General features: G+C 38.1%; 2 protein-coding genes across 25 annotated transcripts in view; one reads left to right on the top strand and one right to left on the bottom strand.

The window, feature by feature from the left end:
* The window catches only part of Pex5l (peroxisomal biogenesis factor 5 like), a 233,590-nt gene extending 227,087 nt beyond the window's left edge, over positions 1–6,503 (top strand). For all 24 annotated transcript variants that reach the window (XM_074073694.1, XM_074073701.1, XM_074073696.1 and 21 more), the window contains one exon: positions 77–6,503. In XM_074073694.1, the coding sequence (XP_073929795.1) occupies positions 77–281 (205 nt within the window). In that variant the 3' untranslated portion in view covers positions 282–6,503. The remainder of the gene's footprint in view (positions 1–76) is intronic.
* A 3,827-nt stretch (positions 6,504–10,330) lies between these two features.
* The window catches only part of Usp13 (ubiquitin specific peptidase 13), a 107,012-nt gene continuing 93,188 nt past the window's right edge, over positions 10,331–24,154 (bottom strand). Inside the window, exons 20-21 of the mRNA XM_074073712.1 lie at positions 17,097–17,181; positions 10,331–15,103 (exon numbers count right to left, since the gene is read on the bottom strand). Of these exons, the coding sequence (XP_073929813.1) occupies positions 15,010–15,103; positions 17,097–17,181 (179 nt within the window). The 3' untranslated portion in view covers positions 10,331–15,009. The remainder of the gene's footprint in view (positions 15,104–17,096; positions 17,182–24,154) is intronic.

A 24,154-nucleotide genomic window follows, 5' to 3' on the forward strand; every position in this document is an offset into this window, starting at 1 on the left:
TAGTCTGCTTTTTTTTAAAGTTTGCTAACTCTGAAGTTTGTTGCATTTTAAGATGTTTGCTTTTCTCCCCTCTTAGAGAAGCAGTCAGCAATTTTCTCACTGCCCTCAGTTTGCAAAGAAAGAGCAGGAATCAACAGCAAGTCCCTCACCCTGCAATCTCTGGGAATATCTGGGCCGCCCTCAGAATCGCACTGTCTCTGATGGACCAACCAGAACTCTTCCAGGCAGCTAATCTCGGCGACCTGGATGTTCTCCTAAGAGCTTTCAACTTGGATCCTTGAAGGAAAAGGAAATAATAATAATAATAATCCCTTACTTGTGTTATTGTACTGCAAATTGAAAGACTATTTTATTATGACTTTCAAAAAGGATAAAACAGATATTCAAAAGGCCATGATCATATAACCCAAGGGAATTAATTCCTACAGACAATGCCCAATCTCTGTTCAGATACAAAAGCACAACATGTTGTTTATATAGTCAAGGTCAGGTTCAAAAGAAGAAAGACTCAAGATAAACCAAGATAAAGTAACCACATGTACTCTTCACAACGTACAAGTGTATTGTAAAAATGGTCTTTGTTTTTTGTCCCCAGCCACAGCTGATGGCACATCTGAGGAACTTGTTCATGGGACACTTGAAGAATGCACTGCCTCAGATCAGGGAATTCAGACTATTCCTAAACTGTCCCTTGAAATTCCCCTTTTTGCAAGACTGAACATAGTTTGGGCCATTGGTGCATGCATACATATTAACTAAAGACAGGCATTGCTTAAACCTGTTCCAGTTTTAACTTTTCCTGTAGCCTTTGTTTCCAGAGAAGGAGCTTTGCTGGCAAAAGCAGTTTTTGCACTAGAAATTTTTGCTGTTCCCAATCAGAACTTTTCTGGGATTGTATATATGCACTTTAATATATTATTTATGCCTTGCTGGAGTTTTGTTTTGTTGCTCCAATTTTTAACTTGGGGGTGAAAGATTTGAGAACTCAGACTTGTTAGATCAATGGACCAAACAAAGTTTCTGGAAAGTAGTTTTTCATAGTGTAGGGTTTTGAAGGAGTATTTTTCCTAAAGCAGATGTGACATGGGATGTGAATGTGTCAAACACAGATCTTCTTATCCATGTGCTTCCTGGAACTGTGTGAACTTCAGCAAGAGACAAAATTCAGTCTCTTCATGTATTCTCTCTGCAGGGAGACAGCTTGATGTGACCATGGTTTCTACTGGGTTTGAATTAACTTGCTTGTCACATTTTACTGGCTTTCTAACTGCCCTGCACAACAATATTCCTCTTAAAATGTTCCTATTTAAAATGGTATTTCTTAAGAGTGATAAATACATTTTTTCCTAAAAAATGACGTGTTTCCTCAATTCCATATGAACCTGCACAGCTCACCTTCTTGCACTGTAAATGAGAGATCAACATTTTATAACTGGACCTCGCTCACTATCCATGGTTTAATATGAAAGACTCAGGCCCCTTTGGCTCTTACTTTGAACATTTAGCAAGTAATCAGCTCTTTTTTGGCAGTGGTGTTTTACTTAATTGGTTATCATCCACTCAGTACTTCAGAGTATTTTGGTGATTATTTTAAAGATACATTTTTTAACAGAATTAGAAAAAGCATTTGCAAAATGCTAACCAAGATACCATTTCACCTAGTTCTAATTCTGTTAAGTTAAACTACTCTTCTTCACTCTGTCTTCTTCCTTCCTTTGGAACATTCTCCAAAGTTGTCTGATCCCAATGTCTTCATGTTCTTTGGTTAGTAATAGCTCATATTATACTTAGCAAAATAAATAAATAAATTGAGTTAAAGCATTAAGCTGGTGGGGGAATTGACATCCCATGAGGGGAACTGCACACACATGTAGAGTGATTGGACTCTGGGTGTAGGGGTGTGCATCCTCTCCTGTTACCTTGGAGTCCCTGGGTTCTGACGGGGCCTCAACTTGATATGAAACTGTAAATCCTGAAGCTTATCTGTATTATAACCTATTCCAGATTATAAAGACAAACAGATGAGCGCACTGTGGAGTGTGCCAAGTTTTGCCAGTCATTGTTAAAACTTATTTGGGCAGGGCACTGTCCCTGGCTGGACAGCAGGAGGCAAAGGCAGTAAGGCATTCACTTCTGGGCATGAGTGACAACCCAGTTTGGGCCCACATTTCCTTATAGTCTGAGCAACAAAGTAAAGCTCAACAACATTTTCAAGAATGACATTCTTCAGAATTCTAGGAGTTAGAAACTCAGTCTGTGAAGGACTCTTCGGTCCAACCTCTAGCCCCTGGCAGCACCAGCTTGAATATTCCTAGCTGTTCCTTCCTCCTCCTAATCTCTGTACACGCAACAACTGGCCACAGTGGGCTTAAATCCATCAGAGCCCATTAGTAGCCTATGAACAAAGAATTCAAAGCAGATTTTACAGGTATTTTGATCATGATGCCCTTAGACTCTTAGCTGCAAGTGAACTTGGAATGCTAACATACTGCATTTTCCACCTTGCAGGCTCTCCATACTCAGATCAGTAATGACGTAGTGTCTGAAAGCAATGCACACATAGAGTAGTTTGCTTTCATTGGATTGCTGCTAAATGGTAGCAATTTTGTGGCCCAAGTTTATTTTGCTTCAATCTCCAGGCAGTTGTTTTAAGGAAGAGTTGACAATTTTCCATTCCTCCATTAGTTGGCAATTTTCAGAGCATTTGGTGGGACTTTCTCCAGTATATCTACTAGTGTCCATCAAAACTAAGATTTTTTTGTAGGTTATTGCCTGTCAAGAAGTCCTGCCTAAAAGGAAGAATTGCATTTTTCAATAATGCTTTTATGAAATTAAGTTAAACCATTACTAAAAGAAGAGTAAACTTTGTGGAAAGAATACTACCAAAAATTAAATAGCAGGACTTCAGTATATTCTTTATTGTATATATCATATGCACTTTTTTAGTGTATACACTATTTTTTAAAAGCAGACAATTTTGGCATCTCATCTTCATGGCAAGAAATCGTCATTTAAATGACATTTCATTTAAAAGCGTAAGGTGTCCTTGGTTGCCTTCTGAGGCTCTCTGAGAAGGCTGGGACTATTTATGAGCAACAACAGGCCTAAGAGCTCTTAGGGTATGGCACTCATTTACTATAATGACCTTTCAGTTGCACAGCAGGGACTTCCAGCGACCAACTTCACCAGTAAACTGGATGAAAATGCAGAGAAAGCCAGTGACCTGCTGAGTTTCAGTATGTAACTATTTCTGGTAGACTGTGTCTGTGTGTTGCCATTCCTCAACTGTAGGAAGAGATGGAGGGACAGCAGGGAAGAGGCACAGTAAAAGATCTAACTGGGCTAACCTCAGTGATTCCCTGTACTTTCTCCCAACGTCACCCATGCCTCACCAGGAAACTTCACTAGAAAACTGTGAGGTAAGTGTGTGTTCTCAGCCAATCTGGATTTCTACTAGAACAGGAAATGAGTGATGCATATTGCGGTACGTGTAGAACACACTTTCAGAATTTTATATTGCTTTCTTTTGTATTAAGGTAACTATTATATTGATTCTTGTGCCCATATCTAAATTCATGTAGAGATAAACCTTTCTCGTTTGTTCTTGCCATAGTTTACCATAAAATTTGTCAGTTAGCTCCTGGGGGATAAAGAAAAGCAAGATGGTCATTTTGTGTCCCTTCTTCATTTGCCCCCGAATCAGTTCCACAGCACTGGACTGTACTTTAAAGTAGTCATCGTAGTGGTGGCAATGGTTCTTTTAATCCTTGAAATGCTTCTAGAAGCATCCTGAAAACAGGGTATTCAGCTTTATTTCATGTACCATCTTTTTGAGCTCTCTTATTTTAGAAACTATTACACAATTTCAACTTTGCAAAGCAATTTAAAATTCATTCCCTATTCAGATTGTATTGCAGTTTCTCATCTCAGTATTTATAGAGCTATTTGAATTAAACTGTTTTGATGTAAGAAGTAGATACATATATATTTTTAAAGGGTGTTGTGATGAATTCTGATATAGTTTGTAAAAAAAAAAGGCAATTTTTTAAAAAGTAAAACATATAACCTCAGGTACAAAATTACTGCATGCAGTACTACTTACAAATCTGTCTACTCAAATATTAACCAAAGCATGCAAGATAACTTTACTGAATGTAAACTTACACAGTGCATGACTAAGTCTCATAGGTTAGTTTATTTTTCCTTGCTTCTGAAGAGAGCATTTTCATGAATTTTGTGTTTCGGTTTTTCTGTTGCTTTTATTGTCCTATCTTTGAGATTTTCACACTGAACTTAGCAGATACTCACACATCTTGTTTGTGCAATTTTACAGCCAGTGCCAAACTAATTCTCTGAAGAATCCAGGTACAAACACCCACATGCTTTCCTGGAAAAGCAGTTTGCACAGCAGAGCCAAAGGGAAACAAATCCATGTGTTTGAATGCTAAGTTAAATTATATGTTCATTATCTCTGCATAAAAGGTTTTGGGCTCTAAATTCTTAATACTTAAGAACATTTTAAGTTTAGAAACACTGACACTTTAAATACAATGGGGAGGTTAATGTTGGACACATGAAGATTATCACAAGGCAAAGCAGACAAGGGGCCTTAATTTCCATAAATGTTACAAAGATGACAAAGTGTAATATAGGGTTTTGTGGGATAGCACAGCATTGTTCTGATATAGTCCTATTTGTAGTTATTTGGGCCTTGCCCCTTGAGAAACTGGATTTGATCCATCAGTCTAAATTTTTGAAATCCCAGGGTATGAGACAATTTCAAGGTCACTAAAATTCAATTCCGAAATCTCGCTGCCTTGTTTTGTTACCCATATTTTATAAGGAGATTGGAAGTAAAAAGAGCTCAGTAAGACAAGGGGGTCATATGTTAGTAATAGTTTCAGGACCTATTTAATAGACCCCTACAGCACTTCCCACACACAAGCTCAAAGAACTGAAATCCCCCACTCCACACACACACCCAGCAAAGACAGTTGTGTGGAGTCACTGAACAGTGAAGAGGGGAAAAAATAGAAAACTAAAGTCTGAAGCTTAACAACCTCTCATGTGGCATTTTGTCTCACACAGACTCCTCTACTGCAACCCTGCAGAAACACCAAAATAACATACTCTGGAGACAAATTTCCCAGTCTTGGAACTGATTTCTCAGGACCTTTTCTACAAGAGAAAACTAACTTGCAGAGTGGGACACTTTTAGAATATCTGCACTGAAAATAATATTAACATAAAGAACAAAAAGCAGTTATTTGTTCAATAATAAAATGTGCATGCTTTGGTTTTGGTTTTTCTTTGAATTTTTTGGACAGGGAAATGCTAGTGACACAAAAAGTTCTAAGGGGTATACACACTCAACTAGGTAATTTGAGCATTTCACATTTTCACTAAGATACATAACATTTTTTATGGATATCATAAAAGGATTACGTCACATGAAAAATGTGTTCATAGCTGACTATGCCACCTGTAGTGAAAAGATAAACAGCAAATTTAAATTTTTACTAACTTTTCTTTAATTTTTCCCAGTTATCTGACCCAAACCCTCCTCTATTTTCATTGCTCAAATTTGTTTACATTGGTTGAAAAAAAACTGATTAACTTAGTAAACTTTTTACAAACTATAACAAGCATTTACTATTTAGAAAAACACATTTCTATATATTTTGTATATCTATGAATATTGCATATCTAGTCTATCTAGAAATATCATTTTGAGACAAATTCTGTAATGCTTTCTCATCGTGCTCAATAATGTACAACATCTTGGGATTTCATTTTCAAACTGAAATAGATAAAAAGAAAAATTAACTTTTAAGTGTTTACATTTAAATTAATACCAACCCAAATTAAGTGATCTGTAGTAAATTAATGGCAATGGGGGCGATTTATAAGTTATTAGCATACTGTATAATACTGTATCTGTGATCTAGTGAACCAGTGTGAGTGTGTATCCTAGCACAACTCTGTTGGGTACTAAGGCTTCAGCTCAGTGTTTCCCTGCATTGCTTTTTGAAATAAAATCACAACTATGAAAATAACCTCTTATCACACTGATGTGTTTCATTTACTCAGATGGCTATAATATGCAAAGTACCAAGATTAAGGTAGTATTTTTGTACTATTATTGGAAGCATGCCTTCCCTTTTTCACATTATTAAGTTGTATTTATATTTGTGCAGTTCTAGACTATGTTTTCAAATAAACTTTGTGGCTTAAAGGTCTTTTCAGGAATCTTTCAAAAGGGGATTTGAGGATCAGAATTGCTTCAAATCGAGTAGAATACAATTTGTATTACTGGTTAAAGGTCCTTTTATTGAATATTACTGCATATGATTTTGCATGAGTTATCTGGAAATCAGGAATGCATTTTATGATATATAACAAAACTTTAAAACTTTTCTCCTTTGTTAACTTTTAAAACTAAAATATTACTTAACCCAAAATTGAAATTTGTGACCTTTTTAGAATAAAAGTATTAAAATATATTTCACTTTAAGGTCTTTCTTGGGGGGAAGTCAATCAATAAATATTTGAGCACCAGCTATGGGCAGGCTCTGTTCTAGGTGCAGGACCCAATGGCAAATAAATGCAATCAAACTTTCCCTTGAAGAACATAGATATCTTCTGTGAGAAGAGGCCTACAAAGACTTTAACGATAAGAATAACTGTGCTGCAAGGTAGTAAAACAGAACAAATGAAGTACTACCAGAGTGAGTGGTCAGAATGGTGACACTTGGGCTAAGATTTGAACAAAAAGCCCAATGGAGCTGGAGACAACATTCTGGCAGAACCAACAGCACAAGATACCGAAGTGATATCAAAGCAGGAATGAGCTTGGTGTGTGGTCCTGAAGAAACGATAGCAGGGTAGAGATGGCTGTGGGCAGGGAGACCTTGAGAGATTCCTGGTGGAGTGGAGTCTACATAGGGGCCTCCACAGAGCAGGCTAAAAGGCAAAGTTGCCCTCAAGGATAGAAGGGATGGCATTCAGGAGCTTTAGTTTTCAAAACGTTTACTAAATAAAGTCCCCAACTGGTCAGGTTGATGATAGAGGAAACATGAAGCCCTTCTGAAGAAGGTACTGGAGCTTCCCTTTCTCACTCTTCCCTGGTCCCCTCTTTTGAGCTCAGGCAACACTTGACCTTGGTGGCATTTCATTTTTTCCTCTATAAAATCAACATGTACATTTTTCTTCCCTGCTTCACTGTTGTTCTAGATAAGGTATAAATCCATCTATCCTGTAGTGAATTGAGGTTTTTCCCCCCAAACCCTAGGAAAACTCAAACTTTTTATGTCTGCTACCTCCACTTTTTAAACATGAATTATGTTAATTTCCTGAAATTGCTGCTTCTGTCCACATTACAAAGTTTGAAGAGTTCTTTATAATTCTTTACAAGGCTCCTTAGAGCAATGTGGATAGGACTTAGAGCATGTGTTTTAATTACTTACAGTCCATAATATATAATGTTTCCATTTATTTATTTATTTATTTGTTTGTTTATTTACTTATTGCTGGGGATTGAACCCAGGGCCTTGCACACGCTAGACAAGCATACTCCAGGAACAGCTTGACAGTTGTTCCTCTCAGTCTCCTTTGCTGGCTCATCGTCTTCCTGACTTATTTTGAAGAGAGCCAGGGCTCAGTGTCTCACCTCTTCTATGTTTCTGTCTCCCTCCACTGGTGATTGTACCCACACCCATGCTTCAACTACCAACAGCACCCAATTTATAGCTTTGGTCTATGTCTCTCTCCCAAACTCCAGAGTTGTGCATCATTCTTTCTACTCAGCATCAACCATGGATGTCTAAGAGGTACTTCAAACTCAAAATATCCCAAATTGGACTCCTGATCATCTTTCTCCACCACTAGCATCCCAGCTCTACTGTCTTCCCTTTCTTAGTTAAGCTTGCAATAGTATTCTTCAGTTGCTCAGCACAAAAACTATGAAGTCAGCCTTAGCTACTTCATTTCCTCATATACCACATGCTATGCTCTTACCTTCAATTGTATCCAGATACTGGCCATCCTTACTACCTCCACTGCTACCACGCCATCTGATCCATCATCTCACCTTGCTTACCACAGTAAACCCTACTTCTGTCCTTGCCCTCCTATCATCTAGTCTAACAAAGAACAATTCTAAAGCTTCAGTCAAATCAAGTCATTGCTCTGCTCAACACCCTACAGTGTTACCCACTGCATTCTAGAATCTAGCCTTCCCAATGGCCTCCTCTTTCACCTCCTATCCAACCACTGTCCTCTCACCTCCTTCTCTCCAACCATACTGGTCCCTTTGCTGCTTATCTGACATGCAAAATATGCTGCTACCATGGGGAACTGCACCAGCTATAGCCACTGCCAACCACATTCTTTCCCCAAAACATCCACCTGGATGACTCCACTTCCTTCAAACTTTGGTGCTCACCTCTAAATCTCACCTCTAAATGATGTCTTTCCCAGGCACCCTATTTATACTGTCATCTTCCTCCAAACCCCCATGCAGTACCTTATAACATTATATAATCTGCTTATTTTTATGTTTAGTTTGTCTCTCCCTAACAGAAAGCAATTTCAATGAGGGCAGGGACCTTGTTTGCTTTGTTTACAGACACATTGTAAGAAAAACAATGCAAGGCACAGTAAATGTTTATTGTTTATTAAATGATGAGCCATGCCATATAGATTTACAAATCAATTGAATTAATGGAATAATCTCCAGAAAACTACTTTTGGAAAAAAGTCACCAATATTCATTACAAAAATACCTTAGCCTGAAACAAGGGGTCAACACACTCCCCACCGTTAAAGTCCAAGTTCTATATGGGTTAAGATGGTGATACAAATATCCCTTTGTCCAGCATGCTATCAGACGCTGCCATATCCCATCTCAGATATCATTATGCCCACTATACAAGTGAGAAGATGAGTCTCTGAATATTAAGTGCTTACCAAAGTCACACAGATAATCCTTTCTGGGAATGGGATTTGACTTAGAGCTTACATGCTCCATTCTTGCCATTATACCACCCTGTCTCCACACTGAAAAACTTTTCCTAGATTTATAAATAATTAGTTGCATGAGGAAATAGAATAGTGCATTGTTTCCTATTAAATTTCCCTACTACAGCTGAAGTTTGTCACGGACTACATTTGAAAACCTGGACCATAAACTCAATAGCACATACTCACACAGGTAAATTCTCCCCCTAGGCATGATGGGACAAATAGCACATACTCACACAGGTAAATTCTCCCCCTAGGCATGATGGGATAAAGCAAGTGGATGAGAGAAGAGCTGGCTTGCAAACACTGCCCTAAAAACCCTACAATTCTCTGAATTATAGGTAATACATCACCATCTCAGTCAATTCCTTCTGTCCCTTTCACCATAATGCATGGCACAACACTGAAATAAGTCATTTACTTGTATTTTTAAATATATATATTCATTATTTTTAAAACTTTGGGTATTGAACAGATATATTTTTAAACAACAATAAACATACTTTTTGTAGTAGGCAAAATAATGATCTCTCAAAGTTGTCTACATTCCAATCTCTAAAACTTGTGAATGCTACCTTATATGATAAAAGTATTCTGGATTATTACTCTGGATTACATTGGGCCCAATGTAATCACGACGGTGATTCCAAGATGGAGGCAATAGACTCATTCAGAGATGTGACAATGGAAGCATACACAACTGATGCTGATGCTGTTAGACTGCCATAAGCCAAGGAATGTATGACACCTCTAGAAAATGCAGGAATGTATTCTTCATGCAACTTTCCTACCAACACCTAGATGTTAGTCCCATTAAGACTTCTGACCTAATATATGTTTTGTTTTAAGCCACTAAGTTTGTGGTAATTTGCCAAAGCACCAATAGGAAACTCATTTGCCCTAGAAATGTGTGATCACAGAAATTCTGAAGTCTCCTGATATGACACATGTCCATTCTGCATTTAGCTGCACTGAGGAGGCTACCACCCAACTGAGAGCAAGGGAACTACAGAGAAGTCTCAATTTACTCCCCCATGTGACTTGACATCTAGTAAGGAATGTCTAAAAGGCATCAGACTCCCCTCTGCCCTGACCCTCCCTCCTTCACAGAGGTTGACAGTGTGCTAGAACTTGAGTTCCAGTATTGATGAAGATACCAAAGCTACACCAAGAAATCCTAGAAAGAAATAAAATTAGTCATTCTTTCAAGTTATCCATTCCCCTGATTGATGAAAACTGCCTGTGACAGGATCAGCTTACCTGGCATTTTTCAAAAGGGGGGAAAAAAGAGCCATAAAGGAACTTCAGATTGTGAGAATAGCTTTTAATTTAAAACAATCAAAGCAATAAATCATCCATCTCCCTTTCCACCACAGGCAAATACTTTCCCAAGACATCTGAGATAGTTTTAACAACTGTGACTAGTGCAAAATAAAATAAATACAAACTCTTTCAGGAACCAACATCAAAACATGCTGGGCAAGTAGGTACAGTCCACAGGCTCAGCCTCTGCCCACCTAAAAAGACGCGGAACATGAACAGCGGCAAGATTTGCACAGCAATTCAATACGCCCAGCTGTGAACAGACTCAACCACAAGAGAATGTTGCCTGAAGTGAAAGCAATTATGCCCAACACCCTCACGTGGCTAACATCCACGGCACCTGGAAGATGCTAGGAAAATAAGTACCAATGCCACAGCTCTTAGGCAAAGCTGAAGGAAGACAGGGGCTCACTTGCTTGTGTTTCTTAATTGGGGATATGTTTTAAGGCAGGAAAGTCTTCTGCTTTCTGGGAGGTGTTCTGTGCTTCATAGCACTCCTGACTCTAGCAAAAAAGTTTGTGTTGCTTGTGCCTACTTGGATGCTTCCAAGCACCTATGGTATTTTGCTGCCCACCTCACACCATAGAGCAGCACTAGCTAACAGAAATACAGCATCAGTCACATATACAATTTTAAATTTTTCAGTAGCCACATTAAAAACAGATTAAAAGTGGTGAAATCAATTTAAATACTTAATCAAATTCTTGTTTCATTTAATCAACGTATTCAATACGTAATCTATAATCAATATAAAAATTCGATGCAATATTTATATTCTTTTACAGTATGAAGGCTTCAAGATCAGGTGTGCATCTTATGTGAACTGCACAATTTCAGTGTGGATAGGCCAAATTCCAAGTAGTCACTTGCTGCATGTGGCCAGGAATCTAAGTGAACAGTGCAAGTCTAGAGAATCTTATGTAAACTCCTTCAGGGCCATTTGCAGAGCAGGAAATCTCCATGACACTGTGCAGGCAATCTTATACACCAGCTTAAGGGCAGAACCGTGTCTGTCACCTGGGAAGTTTTTTACATAAAGGAAAGTGTCACATTTTTATCTAATCCCATCCCCTGTCACTTCCCCACAGACAGACTGGACTGACGATGAGGTTTAGCAACAGTGATGGCTACAGGATGACAAAGACATCCTTTCTGGTATAGACAACTTTTCAGCACTTATTTGGGGATCATAACTGTCTGTAACTGAATCACAATTTTAAAATAGTCTACAATTGTTGCAGGCTTAGCTGAAGGCAGTTCTAGGATTTTCCAAAAGGGTGTTTTAAATCAAATTTTTTGTTGTTGTTTTTGCTTTTGAGAGGGAAGGTAGCAAAGTACCTCATAGACTGGAAAGTTTTAAGCCTCAGTGTGGTGGTTGGGGGGAAATGGGATTATTCCAAAAGAAAGTAAATGGAGTAGGAACAGAAATGAGCTGGGGACACTAAAAATACACAGGCCCTGCACTGAGGTGTATAAACTGCAATAATCCAAAACCTTAACATCTAAACCTCTACATAAGCCCCATACCTTACATGTCTGGTTCTGGCAGGAATCACAGGAAAATAAAAATAGAATCAGATGCTAGGGAAGGGACTTCTGAGCTACTAACCCACTTGTTAACAACAGGAGAATGGCAGGCACATTCTCTCGTAGGTTGGAGAAAACAAGCTAGTCAATTCCAAAATACTGAAGCAACATTGATGTAAAATGTCATAAAATGTTATTCTTCCAATAGTCTTTTCTGCATTTTTTTTTTCGTTTACAAGACAAAATTCCATCTGAACCAAACTGGATTTCTGAATTGTTATTTGGGTGTTTAGACCAATTGACAAAATAAAAACTTTGATACATTACATTTTCCAAAGACACATTCATTGAGATTCTACACAAATGGATATCAAAAGATATTTACAAGAAGAAAGCGCTGTCTTTCACAGATACCTACACATAGTGAGAATTTCACAATTATACCACCATGCCTCACACAGAGGACTCCTAACAGGCTGTTCAGCTGACACAACCCACACACTAGTTCAGTTTTCAGTCACAAGTAATCCCATCTATACACATGTGTAAAATTAAGCAGTACATTTCAGACTTCTATTCCAGGGAACCCTCCTTTGTATCTATTAGAAAACACATATAAATACATTTTTAAGCAAGAAAGAAATCCATTGTTTGCTCCAGTTTTTCCCAATTCTCAATCTGAAAGAAGGAATAGCACATATACAAAACTTTGCCTTGTAGAAATAGCCCTTTGTTTTGTGAGGCAGAAAAAAAAAAGCAGCCATAGTATACCTTCTTACAATATGTTTAGGCATCAAAAGGGCTAAATTGCTTTTTCTACCTAGTGAAATTAAATAATTTATAGCCTATAGTCTTAAATGCAGATTTTACACCATTGATTTTGCAAAGTTTTGTTATAAAATTTTACTTTTGTTCAAAATACACATGCTATCTTTGTGCACAATTCAATCCAAACCCCCTCTATGATCCCCTACCCTCCTCTGGTAAAAAGGTCTTTGCTTTGTAACATGGTTGCAAACAAGCCATTTCTGATAGACGTTTCAAGTCATTATTCTGATACTCATCCAGAAGGGGACTGGATTTTGTAAGGCTGCTTAGAGTGGAGATTTCCACCAGGGTCAGGGACTTTACGAAACAGAGTGGGACTGCTTTAGGATCTCTGAGTCAACACTAGAAGGCAACACCAGTGGGCACTGTGTAGCAGAGGATTACTGCACCATGAGCTCTCTGCTTCTGCCAATCTCATTTGTTCCCAAATTGAAGAAAACATCAGATGAGAGAAAGCAGGGAGTATACTCTACTGGGACCCACCATGGCACCCACCCTCTACTCTATGAAGGCTCATCCTATCAGATGTCTCTGTAGCCTCAAAGCATGACTGGAAAGAGACAGTAGGTGTCAACACACCACTGCACAGGTGAGTAGAGTGAGGTACAGGGAGGATGAGGGACTTGCCCAAGGTCCACAGTCAATTAGGGACAGCACCCAGATCTCTAGGCAACGGTCTCAGGCTCCATGACCCTACTCACATGGCATATACGATCTCCTGTGAGACAAGAGCCCCAGTCATAAACAGAATCCTGACTTCAGATCTCACCAAATCCTATCCAATGTCTCTGGTTAATTTCTCTCAATTGGTTCTGCTTTATTTTCCTACAGTATCTAGAAAGATCTTTTCAATAAAATGAGTACATGTCAAGAGGATAGCAATAAATCCTTTTTCATTTGACTAAAAATCTAAAATAGAAACTTTGGAGACTAGAATTTGGTGCAAAGCAGTAGGAAAATTATAGCACTCTATCGTTCTACTTTATATCACATTTGAAACTCTTATTCCCAGTTGCAATTAAAATACTGAAATAACCAAAATATGGAGAGAATGTTCTTAGTGATATCATATAAGTTTCTTTGCATCTGAATCCTTAAAGTGCCAAAAATTGCACTGTTGGTCACAGCAGATAAGCTGTGAAGTCAAGTTAGGAGATAATAAGCCAAAAAAGGGCAAAGATGAGACTAGTCCCAGAAAAACACAGAAATGAAGGCAGACAAAAGGCTCAGAGGCAAGAAAACAATAGATAAATTTGGGGCATTTAACTTGATTCCAGGAAGCTGGGAAGTTATCACATGGTATAATAAGAAAAGATTATTTACCTAAAAAAAGAAAAAGTAAAGTAAGAAAGAAAAAACAACAGCAAGAACACTGTACCCTTTGGGGGAACGGCTATTGAGAAAGAGAGACTCCATCTACCTTTGGCAAAGGACAAAATTATACTGCTGTGGGTATTAGCAAAATACCCTCAAATGGCAAAAACCCAAGTGATCTCTTGACAGCACTGAAAGGGGTTAACTCAGCCCTTTTTACTCCTTAAAATCGAAGCATCGAAGCAGGGAACGAATTTTTAAACTGTTCCTGAGTTAGAGTTTTGTTAAAATATTTACTTGTCTTTTCCAGATACGCTTAATACCAACTATTTAGCCTTTAAAAAACAACCCATCACAGATTTTTCTAGTGGACTATAAAGGTCACACACTCACGCTCACTCTCACACACATTCACACAATTGTGTTATGAATTTTGATATGATTTAAATTAAAAATATCTTTCAATGCAGATGTTCTATGATACATGGATAGGTCAGACATGACTGTGCATAATGAAAAAAAATTATGCCACAAATAAAGCCCAGCCCAGCTGCTGATTTTCTATTTGAAACAAAAGTGGGCTTTTTGTTTATTGTTAGGTGAGGCCACACCACTGGCTACACTGATTGATTTCTCTGGAGGCCGCTACCACTGACCCCCAAAGAAAAATAGTGGGCTGGAAACACTTCCCCATTTTTGATGTGATGATGGCAGATGCCACATCAGCAATATGAATTCCTTTGTTTTTAGCTCCCTCTCCTTGAACATTTATAAAAACTATCTACAATAGAGTATCATTGCTAATAGAAATTTTTTTCCAGTTCAGTTTCAGAAGGCGTCAAATGATCACGCTCTTTAAATAAACTACATATACCCCATGTGTTCCTTCATGTCTGGCTGTCCCAACTTTTTTTCTTTTTTTTTTTGTTTTTGTTTTTTTGTTTTTGGCAAATTAAAAAGGTGTATGGCTTCTTCTCGCCAATTCCTGTCTGAGGTTTAGCTTGGTATCCTGCGGTAAAAATACATGTAGCCCAGGTCTTTAGGAGGCCTTTCTGAGGCACAAACCTTGTGGTCATTGTAGATCACCCATCTGAAAACAAAAGATAGAAGAATTTAATGGATTTACGTCAGTTCCTGGGCACTTTACAGAAAGAAGTTACTGCATCACATAGAGCACAAAACTTAAAATAACCAAGACATTTTAAGACAACCCAACTCCAACTTGTATGAAAAGAAATAGAATATTGGTGCGGAATCACCAGTGCCTTTTGATTCTTGAGCTTAAGCAAAACATAATTATTAAAATGTATCTGGGGCTGGGAGTGTGGCTCATGTGGTAGGGTGCAGGCCTAGCAAAAGCGAAGCCCTGAGTTCAAACCCCAGCACTGCCAAAAATTAATTCATTAATCAATATGAGTAAAATCTGGATGCTCCAAACATTTTAAACCCTACATTCTGTAATCCCCTTTGTAGAAATTCATAGAGAGACTCAAAAACTGAGTCAAAGAATTACATATATAATCTGTATTATTCAAGCGTTAGGTATAGAACTAGCTAAAAATCAGAAGTAAACATCCCTGCAGTGAATTATTATACAATTACTAAAATTACTTCAAACAATAGTAGGTGCAATAATAAAATAATTGCAACATAATATGGAGACATAATATAAATCAATATAATATGAAAAACATTTAAAAATCATATATAACATGCACATATTTTAAGATTTTAAGATAGCTGTAAATACATATGTAGTATGTATATAGACAGACATATATACCCTTCTCCAATGAGACCAATAAAAAAAAGAAAAATACATCAAAATGTAGACAATGTTTATTTGCCTTTTTGCTTCCAATAGTACATATTCTTTGCATGTTTTGTATTTTACAAATTTGTTACATTGAATTTTATCATTTTTAATTATAATTAAGCTATTCTTCATTTTAAAAGAAACTGCCAAGCTTGGCAATAAAAACAAGCCACTCTAAATACAAGTCCCTATGCCTATGATTCTATTAATCAAGTTGAGAAAATAAAACTAAAGACACACCAAAAGAGAGAACACAGTTGAATCTGGATAGGAACAGGATGGTCCTGCAGTGGGAGGTGTGGTGAGAGGCCAACACCGTACCATGGGAGGCCAAGCATGTGTGTTGCTACAGCATCCACCTAGCCTAAGCACCACCTTGCAGGCTGCAGTTAAGAGCTGGAGGAGGGGCACCTGGGGAGAAGATTGTGAAGATAGCAGCAACCTTCTATACCATAACTTTTCTGCTTCACAGCACACCTAATAATTCTACTCAAGAAACCAACTGCAGGGCTGCAATACAGCAAAAGCAATGAAGGTTTAGGGTTGCCAGAAATATAAGTTGCCCAGTTAAATTTGAGTATCTTATAAGCAAAAATGATTTGTTAATATAAGGCTGGGTATGGTGGCTCTTGCCTGTTTTCTTAGCTACTGAAGAGAGGATCCCAGTTCAAGGCCAGCCCAGGCAAAAAGTTAGTGAGTTCCCATCTCAACAAACAGGCATAGTGGGTGCCTGTAATTCCAGCTGCAGGGGAGGGGTTGGTAGGAAGATAGTGGTCTGAAAAATAACTGAAGCTAAAAGGGCTGAAAGCATGGCTCAAGTAGCAGAGTACTTTCCTAGCAAGTCGCAATACCAATGACAACAAAAAAATTAACATTAGTATGCCCAATGAAATATTTGGAATATGAACAATTTGAAACATAGTTATACTACAAAGTATAAATATGTTTTGTTAGCTAAATATGATAATCCTATAGTGGTTCCAAATTGAGCATACATTCTGCTACAAGATCCATCGTTGTTTTGGGGAAGTCACCTTGGTATAATGGTTATAAGTGACTTTGAATACCATTCCTAACAACTATTTACCACCTATCAGCTTTCTGAGACTCAGTGGCTAGATGTATAATATGGTTTTAAGAATATACTCCTACAAGACCAAAGTGAGAATGAAAGAGGTAACATACAAAACACCCTACTAGAGAGGCTGGCACATAGTAAGGGCTCAATAAATCATACTCCATAATTTATCTTCTAGGAAAGACTCACCTTCCTTCCTTTTTGATATGGCAAACATAATGGCCACTCATTGTAGATGTTCCCATGTGACTGATAAATGCAAATAATTCATACACTATGAAAGAAGAAATAATTATTAGGCATTCTAGAATCAAGAGCACTTCAGATCAGAATTTAAAATCAACAACAGTGTGAGCCAGCAACTATCTAGATTTGAAAAACAGTCAATTTACACTCACACACATACACACACACACACACACACACACACACACAAAGTAATAGCAGATCCCACCTGCAAATTCAAGGTAACAAAACAGAATATTAACAATCAAAGCACAGATGGTGTTCAATTTGAATCTGAAGGTGGGATTAACATTCTCACAGCCCAATCTGGTAGCAAGCTTGTGAGTCTAAAAGAGTTAGTCTTGGCTCTATCACCTCCTAACAGCATAAGGGTGACAAGTTGTTTTATCTCTCTGAGCCTGTTTCTATATGAAGACAAAAAACAAACAAAAATAAAAACCACCACCCATTTTGCAGGGTTGTGTAAGACTTACATGAGTAATTCAGACTCAAATACAAACAGGATTGTGAAGAAAACAGAAAATATTTGTTATGATTTATAGAAAGGAATTGTGCTTCACACAAGATGTCTGACTTACTTGTGATTTCAACTTACATGGAATCAAACTTCAGGCTTCATGCTTGCTAACAAAGACATATGTAGCCAAGTATGACCCATGTTTATTCTCTGGCAAGTACCTCCCCCCATCAAGCACAGTATGTCATTATCAAATCCCTGTTGAATCAATCTCAGTTCATGTTCCTGCCACTAATCCTAGACCTACACAACACAAACTGGGCTCCATGGACTAGTCCACTCAGCAAACTGCTAGAGACAATGATGAGACAGTATAGAAATTGATAGTAACCTTTACAAATTAAGTGGACTTATATATTTTTCTAGCACTCGATTTTTATTACATTTTCTCCCAAAAAGGTACAAGTTCTTACCCTTGTCTTTCTCATTCTTTGTCTTTGCTTTCCTCCCATGCTCATTCACTTACATGGTCATCAATCCCCAGTCCTCATCTCGCTCACCCTTCAGCAGCATCATACCCTATTGCTCAAATCCTTCTTCCTCAAATACTTGTCCCCAGGATATGACTCACCTAGCTGTCCAGCTGCCTCATTGGTGTTCCCTCATCTTTCAATATTGATGATCTTTGGCTTAGAAATCAGACATCCTCCTCCCCATTCAGAGCTCTTCTCTCCCTCTGTCTGGATGGTTCCACCCAGGCTCATTTCCAGAATATTTATTGCTCATATATAGAATAAAAATTGGTTGGGCGTGGTGGTGGATGCTTATAATCCTAGTACTTGGGAAGCTGAGACAGGAGGATCATGAGTTAAAGGCCAGTCTGGGCTACATAGCATGACACTGTCTCAAAAAACCAAACCCAACCAACCAAACAACAAAACTCTGAATTTTGTATATTGATCTTGTTTCCTACAACCTTGTCATACCCACTTACTAGTTCTAAGTCCTTTAAATGGATTTCTTAGGATTTTCTATATGTAAGATCATATCCGCTGCAAAAAAGAGATAGTTCTACTTATTTCTTGACAAACTGGATGCCTTTTTCTTCTTTTTTCTGCTTAATTGCATTGGTTAGAACCCCCTGAACAATGTTAAGTAGAAATGACAAGGAGACATTCTTCCCTTGTTCCTGCTCTTATGATGAAAGCATTCTCTTTCATAGTAAGTATTGTGTAAGTTGTGGTTGTTTGCTTCTGTAGGTATCTTTTACCAAGTTAGGAAGTTCCCTTCCACTCCTACTTTGTTGAGCAGAGAGACTGCTCAACCTGATCTGTCTCATCTAAGAACAATTTCATGCATTCAGTAACTCAACACAAAAATCTTGATTTCTCTCTCATAGTCTTTATACCCATCCAATCTATCAGTATTTCCTTCAAAATAGATCCAGAACACAACTACTTCTAACCTTCTTCACTAGTAACCCTTGATCCAAGTCACAATCATCTCTTATCTGAATTATTTACAGAAAAGATTCTTAACTGTACTCACTATCTCCTCCATGCTATTCTCAGTCTGGCTTTCAGAGAGTCATTTTTTTAAATGGAAATCAAGTGTGGTCATAGTTCTGCTAAAAACCCTCCAGTGGCTTCCTCACAGTAATGTCTTGTGCTTGCAACAGCCCATAAGATCCTCCACCTTCTTCCCATTCTCCTCCTTACTTCACTCCAGCCACTCTGGCCTCCTGGCTGCCCCTTAAACACACCGAGCATGCTCTGCTCTTTTACCCATTGTGCATTATGATTATTTCTATCTGAAACTCTTTCAGGTATCACATGACTCACCTTTCACTTCATCAAGGCCTCATGTCATGTCACCTCATCATAAAAGTTACCTTATAAAATCCAATAAAATCCCTTCTACTCCCACCCCATTCTTGTGGTTCCCTGTCCCCTTGTCCTGTTCTACTGTCCACACAGCATACCACCTGCCACGTCACATACTTCCTGTGCATTTATTTATTGTCTATTTCCTTTTAGACCAGACTAGAATATAACTGAAAAAAGACATGCAGGATTTTTTTTTGTTTACTTAAATATTCCAGGCACAGAAGAGAACTTTGCATGTGATAGGCACTGAATAAGTGTTTGTTGAATTAATAATAAATAAGTGAATAAAGGAATGGCTCCCTTTACTCTATTTCCTCACTTGTTTTTATACCTTTTTATGCTATATATATATATTTTAATAAAAATTATGCTTATATAAATAAATATTTATAAACCATTTACCAAAGTATAAATTTGGGTATAAACTAGTGAAATTATTTAATCAAAAAATTAATCAGTTCTGCCTGGAAGCAGGGGATTGGGTGGGTGGGGTGGGAGGTGGCACAAACAATGTATACACATGTAAGTAAATGTAAAAGTGATAAAATAAAAGCAGAAAAAAATCAGAGGGATTGCCTTGCCCATCCTTAACTAAGCTTCTATTGTTAACTATCACATCACCTAACAGAAAATATCCCAGGTTCAAAATGAGAAGCCAGGTAAAAACAGCCATGAATGACAATCATTATGCCTGGCACTTATTTTTCAAAAACAGTAATCTAGGGATCTTCTGCCTTACCCCTACTGCAATAACCAGAAAAGGCTGTGGGCTAAGACCATTCCTTAACTCCAGTTGATTTTTAAGTCCTTTCAAAAGAATTCTACACCAATTCTAAATCTTCAACTTGAGAGATACAGTGCTGCTCTCCCAAAATGAATCTCTACCAATCTTCACAAAATGAAGAGAAGATATAATGACCCAATGAAGGCTTTTTTCCTCCAAGAAACTGTTCCCCAAGTCAATGACTTCATCAGTTTAAGAGTATGTAATGAGCACTTGTCACCATAAGCCAGGGTCACATCAATAACACGCTACTCAGACACTCACAAAGCCAGTGGATTAACAAAACAGACATAGAGAACAGGACAAATCCAGAACTTCCCAGTACATCCATACGATAAGCCCCAAAAGCATTTTCTCCTCTTCTGGTTAGGAACAATTTATGTGTATACTCAGAATCATAAAAATAAAATTTAAAGGTTTAGCACAAACCTTAGTTTCATAATTAAAGTTGGAAGTGTTTATCAACACAAGTAACTTCCCCATGCATTATTCAAGACCTCCTGCTAGGAACCCACACAGATGACAGAATCTCTCTGAACACATTTGCAAAAATGAAACAGGTAAGAGGTGCCAATTTATATTTATTTCCAAAAAGAAAGACAAGATGAATAAACCAGCAAGGGAAGCTGTTGCTGATTCTTCTCCAAGTTCCCAGTTCTCCTTCCAAAACAGCACACTTTAAAAAAAAAAAAATGTAAAACTCCTTCTTATGTAGATAGAAAAGGCAGTTTGAAGTAAGATTAACATTTCAAAAATGTTGACTTTCAACAGAGAAGCCTATAATGTACCTAGAACAGATAGATGTGTGTCTGACTAACCACTACAGCCCACATCTAGTGAAGTGTCCCTCTAAACAGCTAGAATTAAACTGCGTCTGAAACTAGCATTCCACCTTCCCATAAAATCTGTGCTTTTTGAAAGAAAATCTTCCTAACCTTTCTAATAATGAAAATTTTTCATATCACATTTTACCATCATCATCTCCACCCAACATAATAGCAACTGCACTCTGATTTCATTCTTTGAGATAGCTATTTTGAAAAATTCCAAGAAACTTTGGAGGTAAAAGAGGTAGATGGCATTTCAATGTCATTGGGAGTAAAAACCACACAAAGATCATCCATGTCAGGGACTGGTCAATGACCCACTGGTAGAAGTAGAACCACAGTCTGTTTTTGTTCTGATGAGAAGAAGGAAGGAAGAAGACTGAAAACAGACATGTATACAGCTCACAAAACCTGAGAAAACTATCTGACCTTTTAGAGAAAAGGTTTATTGTTCCCTGGTCTAGGGGGATGAACTTGGGTCATCTCACTGCTTACCATTGGTTGAATGTCCCAAACTTAAGCTGTTACTTAATAATTTAAAGATTTTTGTCTGACAAAAATACAAAAATAAATTCTACCCAGTAGCACACATAACTTCAAGGCTATAAGGTCTTTATAGACCTTAAGTACAATTTGTGTATCCCAGCAAGTTCATCCTGATGTTTGTTAAATCATCTTTAAATATCCTAGCTTCTCAGATATTTTTAAATCAGTAGTAACATGTGACTGGTTCTTTCATTCATGAGTTAATAGAAAATCTGTGATAAATTTACTTGAAAGTCATAAGTTTGCCTTTTTGAAATCATGTTTTAACAACACATAATGACCAAACGCAACTCTAGATTCAAGAGTACTTTCACATGAATTCGTTTTCATAACCATTATAACATCTACATATACTTACCAAGTGGTAGTATCACAATTGATACCAAGGGAAAACCTGAATAAACTCTCTAACTTTACTTGCTTTTACTTGTTTTTATAACCAATTCTATAAAACTGATCACAAAGCTAAGCAATATATTCCCATTATCTTTGCTATAGGTAATACCTTTGACATTTGAGTGACAATAGTAATAAATGCTTGAGGTTGTCATTCTGGAAGTTGGAGGCCTATCTCAAATTAGTTGAAACCACGGACCCTTTGAGATAATCAGGGACTTCTGTGACTGGACAAAGGGCGGGTGCACTCCCATGCCCTGTTACCCATTAAAGTGAAGTACTCCTTCACTTTCCCAAACAATCTTACTGGCCTTAGAAATCAGGCACATCATAAGAGCCAGGATTCCTTTGCCAGAATGTCTCCAAGGATAAACTAGTGAGGGAATGAAACCATTGGGAATCACCATGAAAGGACAGAAGGCAAATGCCCAAGCCTTTAACCTGTCACCCATCAGAAGCATGGCATGTTTTCTTCCACACCCAGATTGTCATATTGCACAGCAGGCAAAGCAGCCTCATTCAGGAACAGTGAGAGCTCAGAACAGAGGCATCTAAAGACACCTGAAACTAACCATCAAGATCCCAAGAGCCTCTGTGAGACAACCTGGGTTTCCTAACTCGAATAGTTTGTATCTTTAAGTGTCCCTAACTCTCTCTGTAAATAATCCCTAGTTTATGAACACCTTATACGCCTTGTATCTGTAAATAATCCCTAACCCCAACAGTTTGATTTCTCTTATCCCTGATCTGAGAAAAAGTCAGTAAGGGAAGGAGGGGGATTTGGGGCTTTCAGAAAACTTCTAAGTTCTCTAAAAGGGAAGAATGATCTGAATAAATCAATAACAGCTTAAGGTAACTGGCAACATGGATTGGATCTTAAAAGGTCTACAAATGGTCTCTCCGAATCCCAGTCAGCTCAAAATTACCAGTCTCTTTGTTGTTCTGCCTAAAACTCCAAATACCAAACACTTCTCTCCAAATTTAATAATCTCAGTCATTCATACTTTAGTGTAAATTAGTTTACTCTGAAAAGTGGCTATTAATTTTCAGTAGCACCAATGGGCATGGGGACAGGAGGGGACCAGGAATTGCAACAAGTGTGAAAGTGGGATGAGAATTACAGTGAGCAGCGAAACAAGTTTACAGGGCTTTCAAGCAGACCAGGGTGTGTGTTTGGGGGGTGGTGCTCAGCTTCCCTAGAAAGCTGCTCTTTCTGCTCCCTAGCTCCTCTTCTGGGTGGCATTCCTCAAGGAGCTCAGCATGCTGGGAACACCAGCACTGAGAAAATGCAATGTGCCTCTGCTCCCTTACTGCAAAATCTCAGCTGCCACTGAATCATTCCATCACAGTGATGTGGCTGAAGGAGGAGAAGCAGATTTTGAGTAATCACATGTTAATTACACTGGCAATCAGAGAGCTTTTTAAAAAAAAAATTAAACAACACAGAAACAGAAATGATTTAGCAAATTGCAGGAACCCAGATAGGTCAAAGTGAAAGCCTGATTTCCCACTGCTTAGAAATTTCTCAAAACTCAACAGAGAAGTAGGTGCTAGGCCTAAAATATGTAGGACATGGCAATAAATAGCCTTTTGAAAAATAGATTTTCACCTCCATTCCAACACAAACAGTGAAACACAGTGACTCACAACAAAGAAGGGGGAAAGGAGAAAGTGTACAGCTTCTAAAGCAGAAAGACCCAAATTCCTACCTGGTTCTGAAACAGATGGTAGGGACCCACTTCTCCCTGGGGCACTGGGACAGGAATTATGCATTGTTAGAGCACTGTTAAATATTGTTGAAGTACTATTACTTGTCGTAAGCACCCTTTTGAACATCTAAGTTTCCTTTCAATGTGGTCAGATGTTGGAGGCTGGGGAGAGTTGACTCCTTACCTGATAGCTATTAGGCTGTTCTCCAATGCCCCGGCTGAAGGACTGTCAGCCAGGCAGCAGGACTACCCTCATAGAGCATGGGCCACTTAGAACCCAAAGCATGACTCCAGCTCCAGAAGTCACTTCCTATGAGCAGCTTGTACCAACCTTTTTGCATCCACAGCCTCAGTGAACTAGAGGACCCTGCAGTCATTTCCACCAAGGCCAAAGGG

Source organism: Castor canadensis, chromosome 5 (genome assembly GCF_047511655.1).
Source record: "Castor canadensis chromosome 5, mCasCan1.hap1v2, whole genome shotgun sequence".
In the NCBI taxonomy this organism is placed as follows: Eukaryota; Metazoa; Chordata; class Mammalia; order Rodentia; family Castoridae; genus Castor; species Castor canadensis.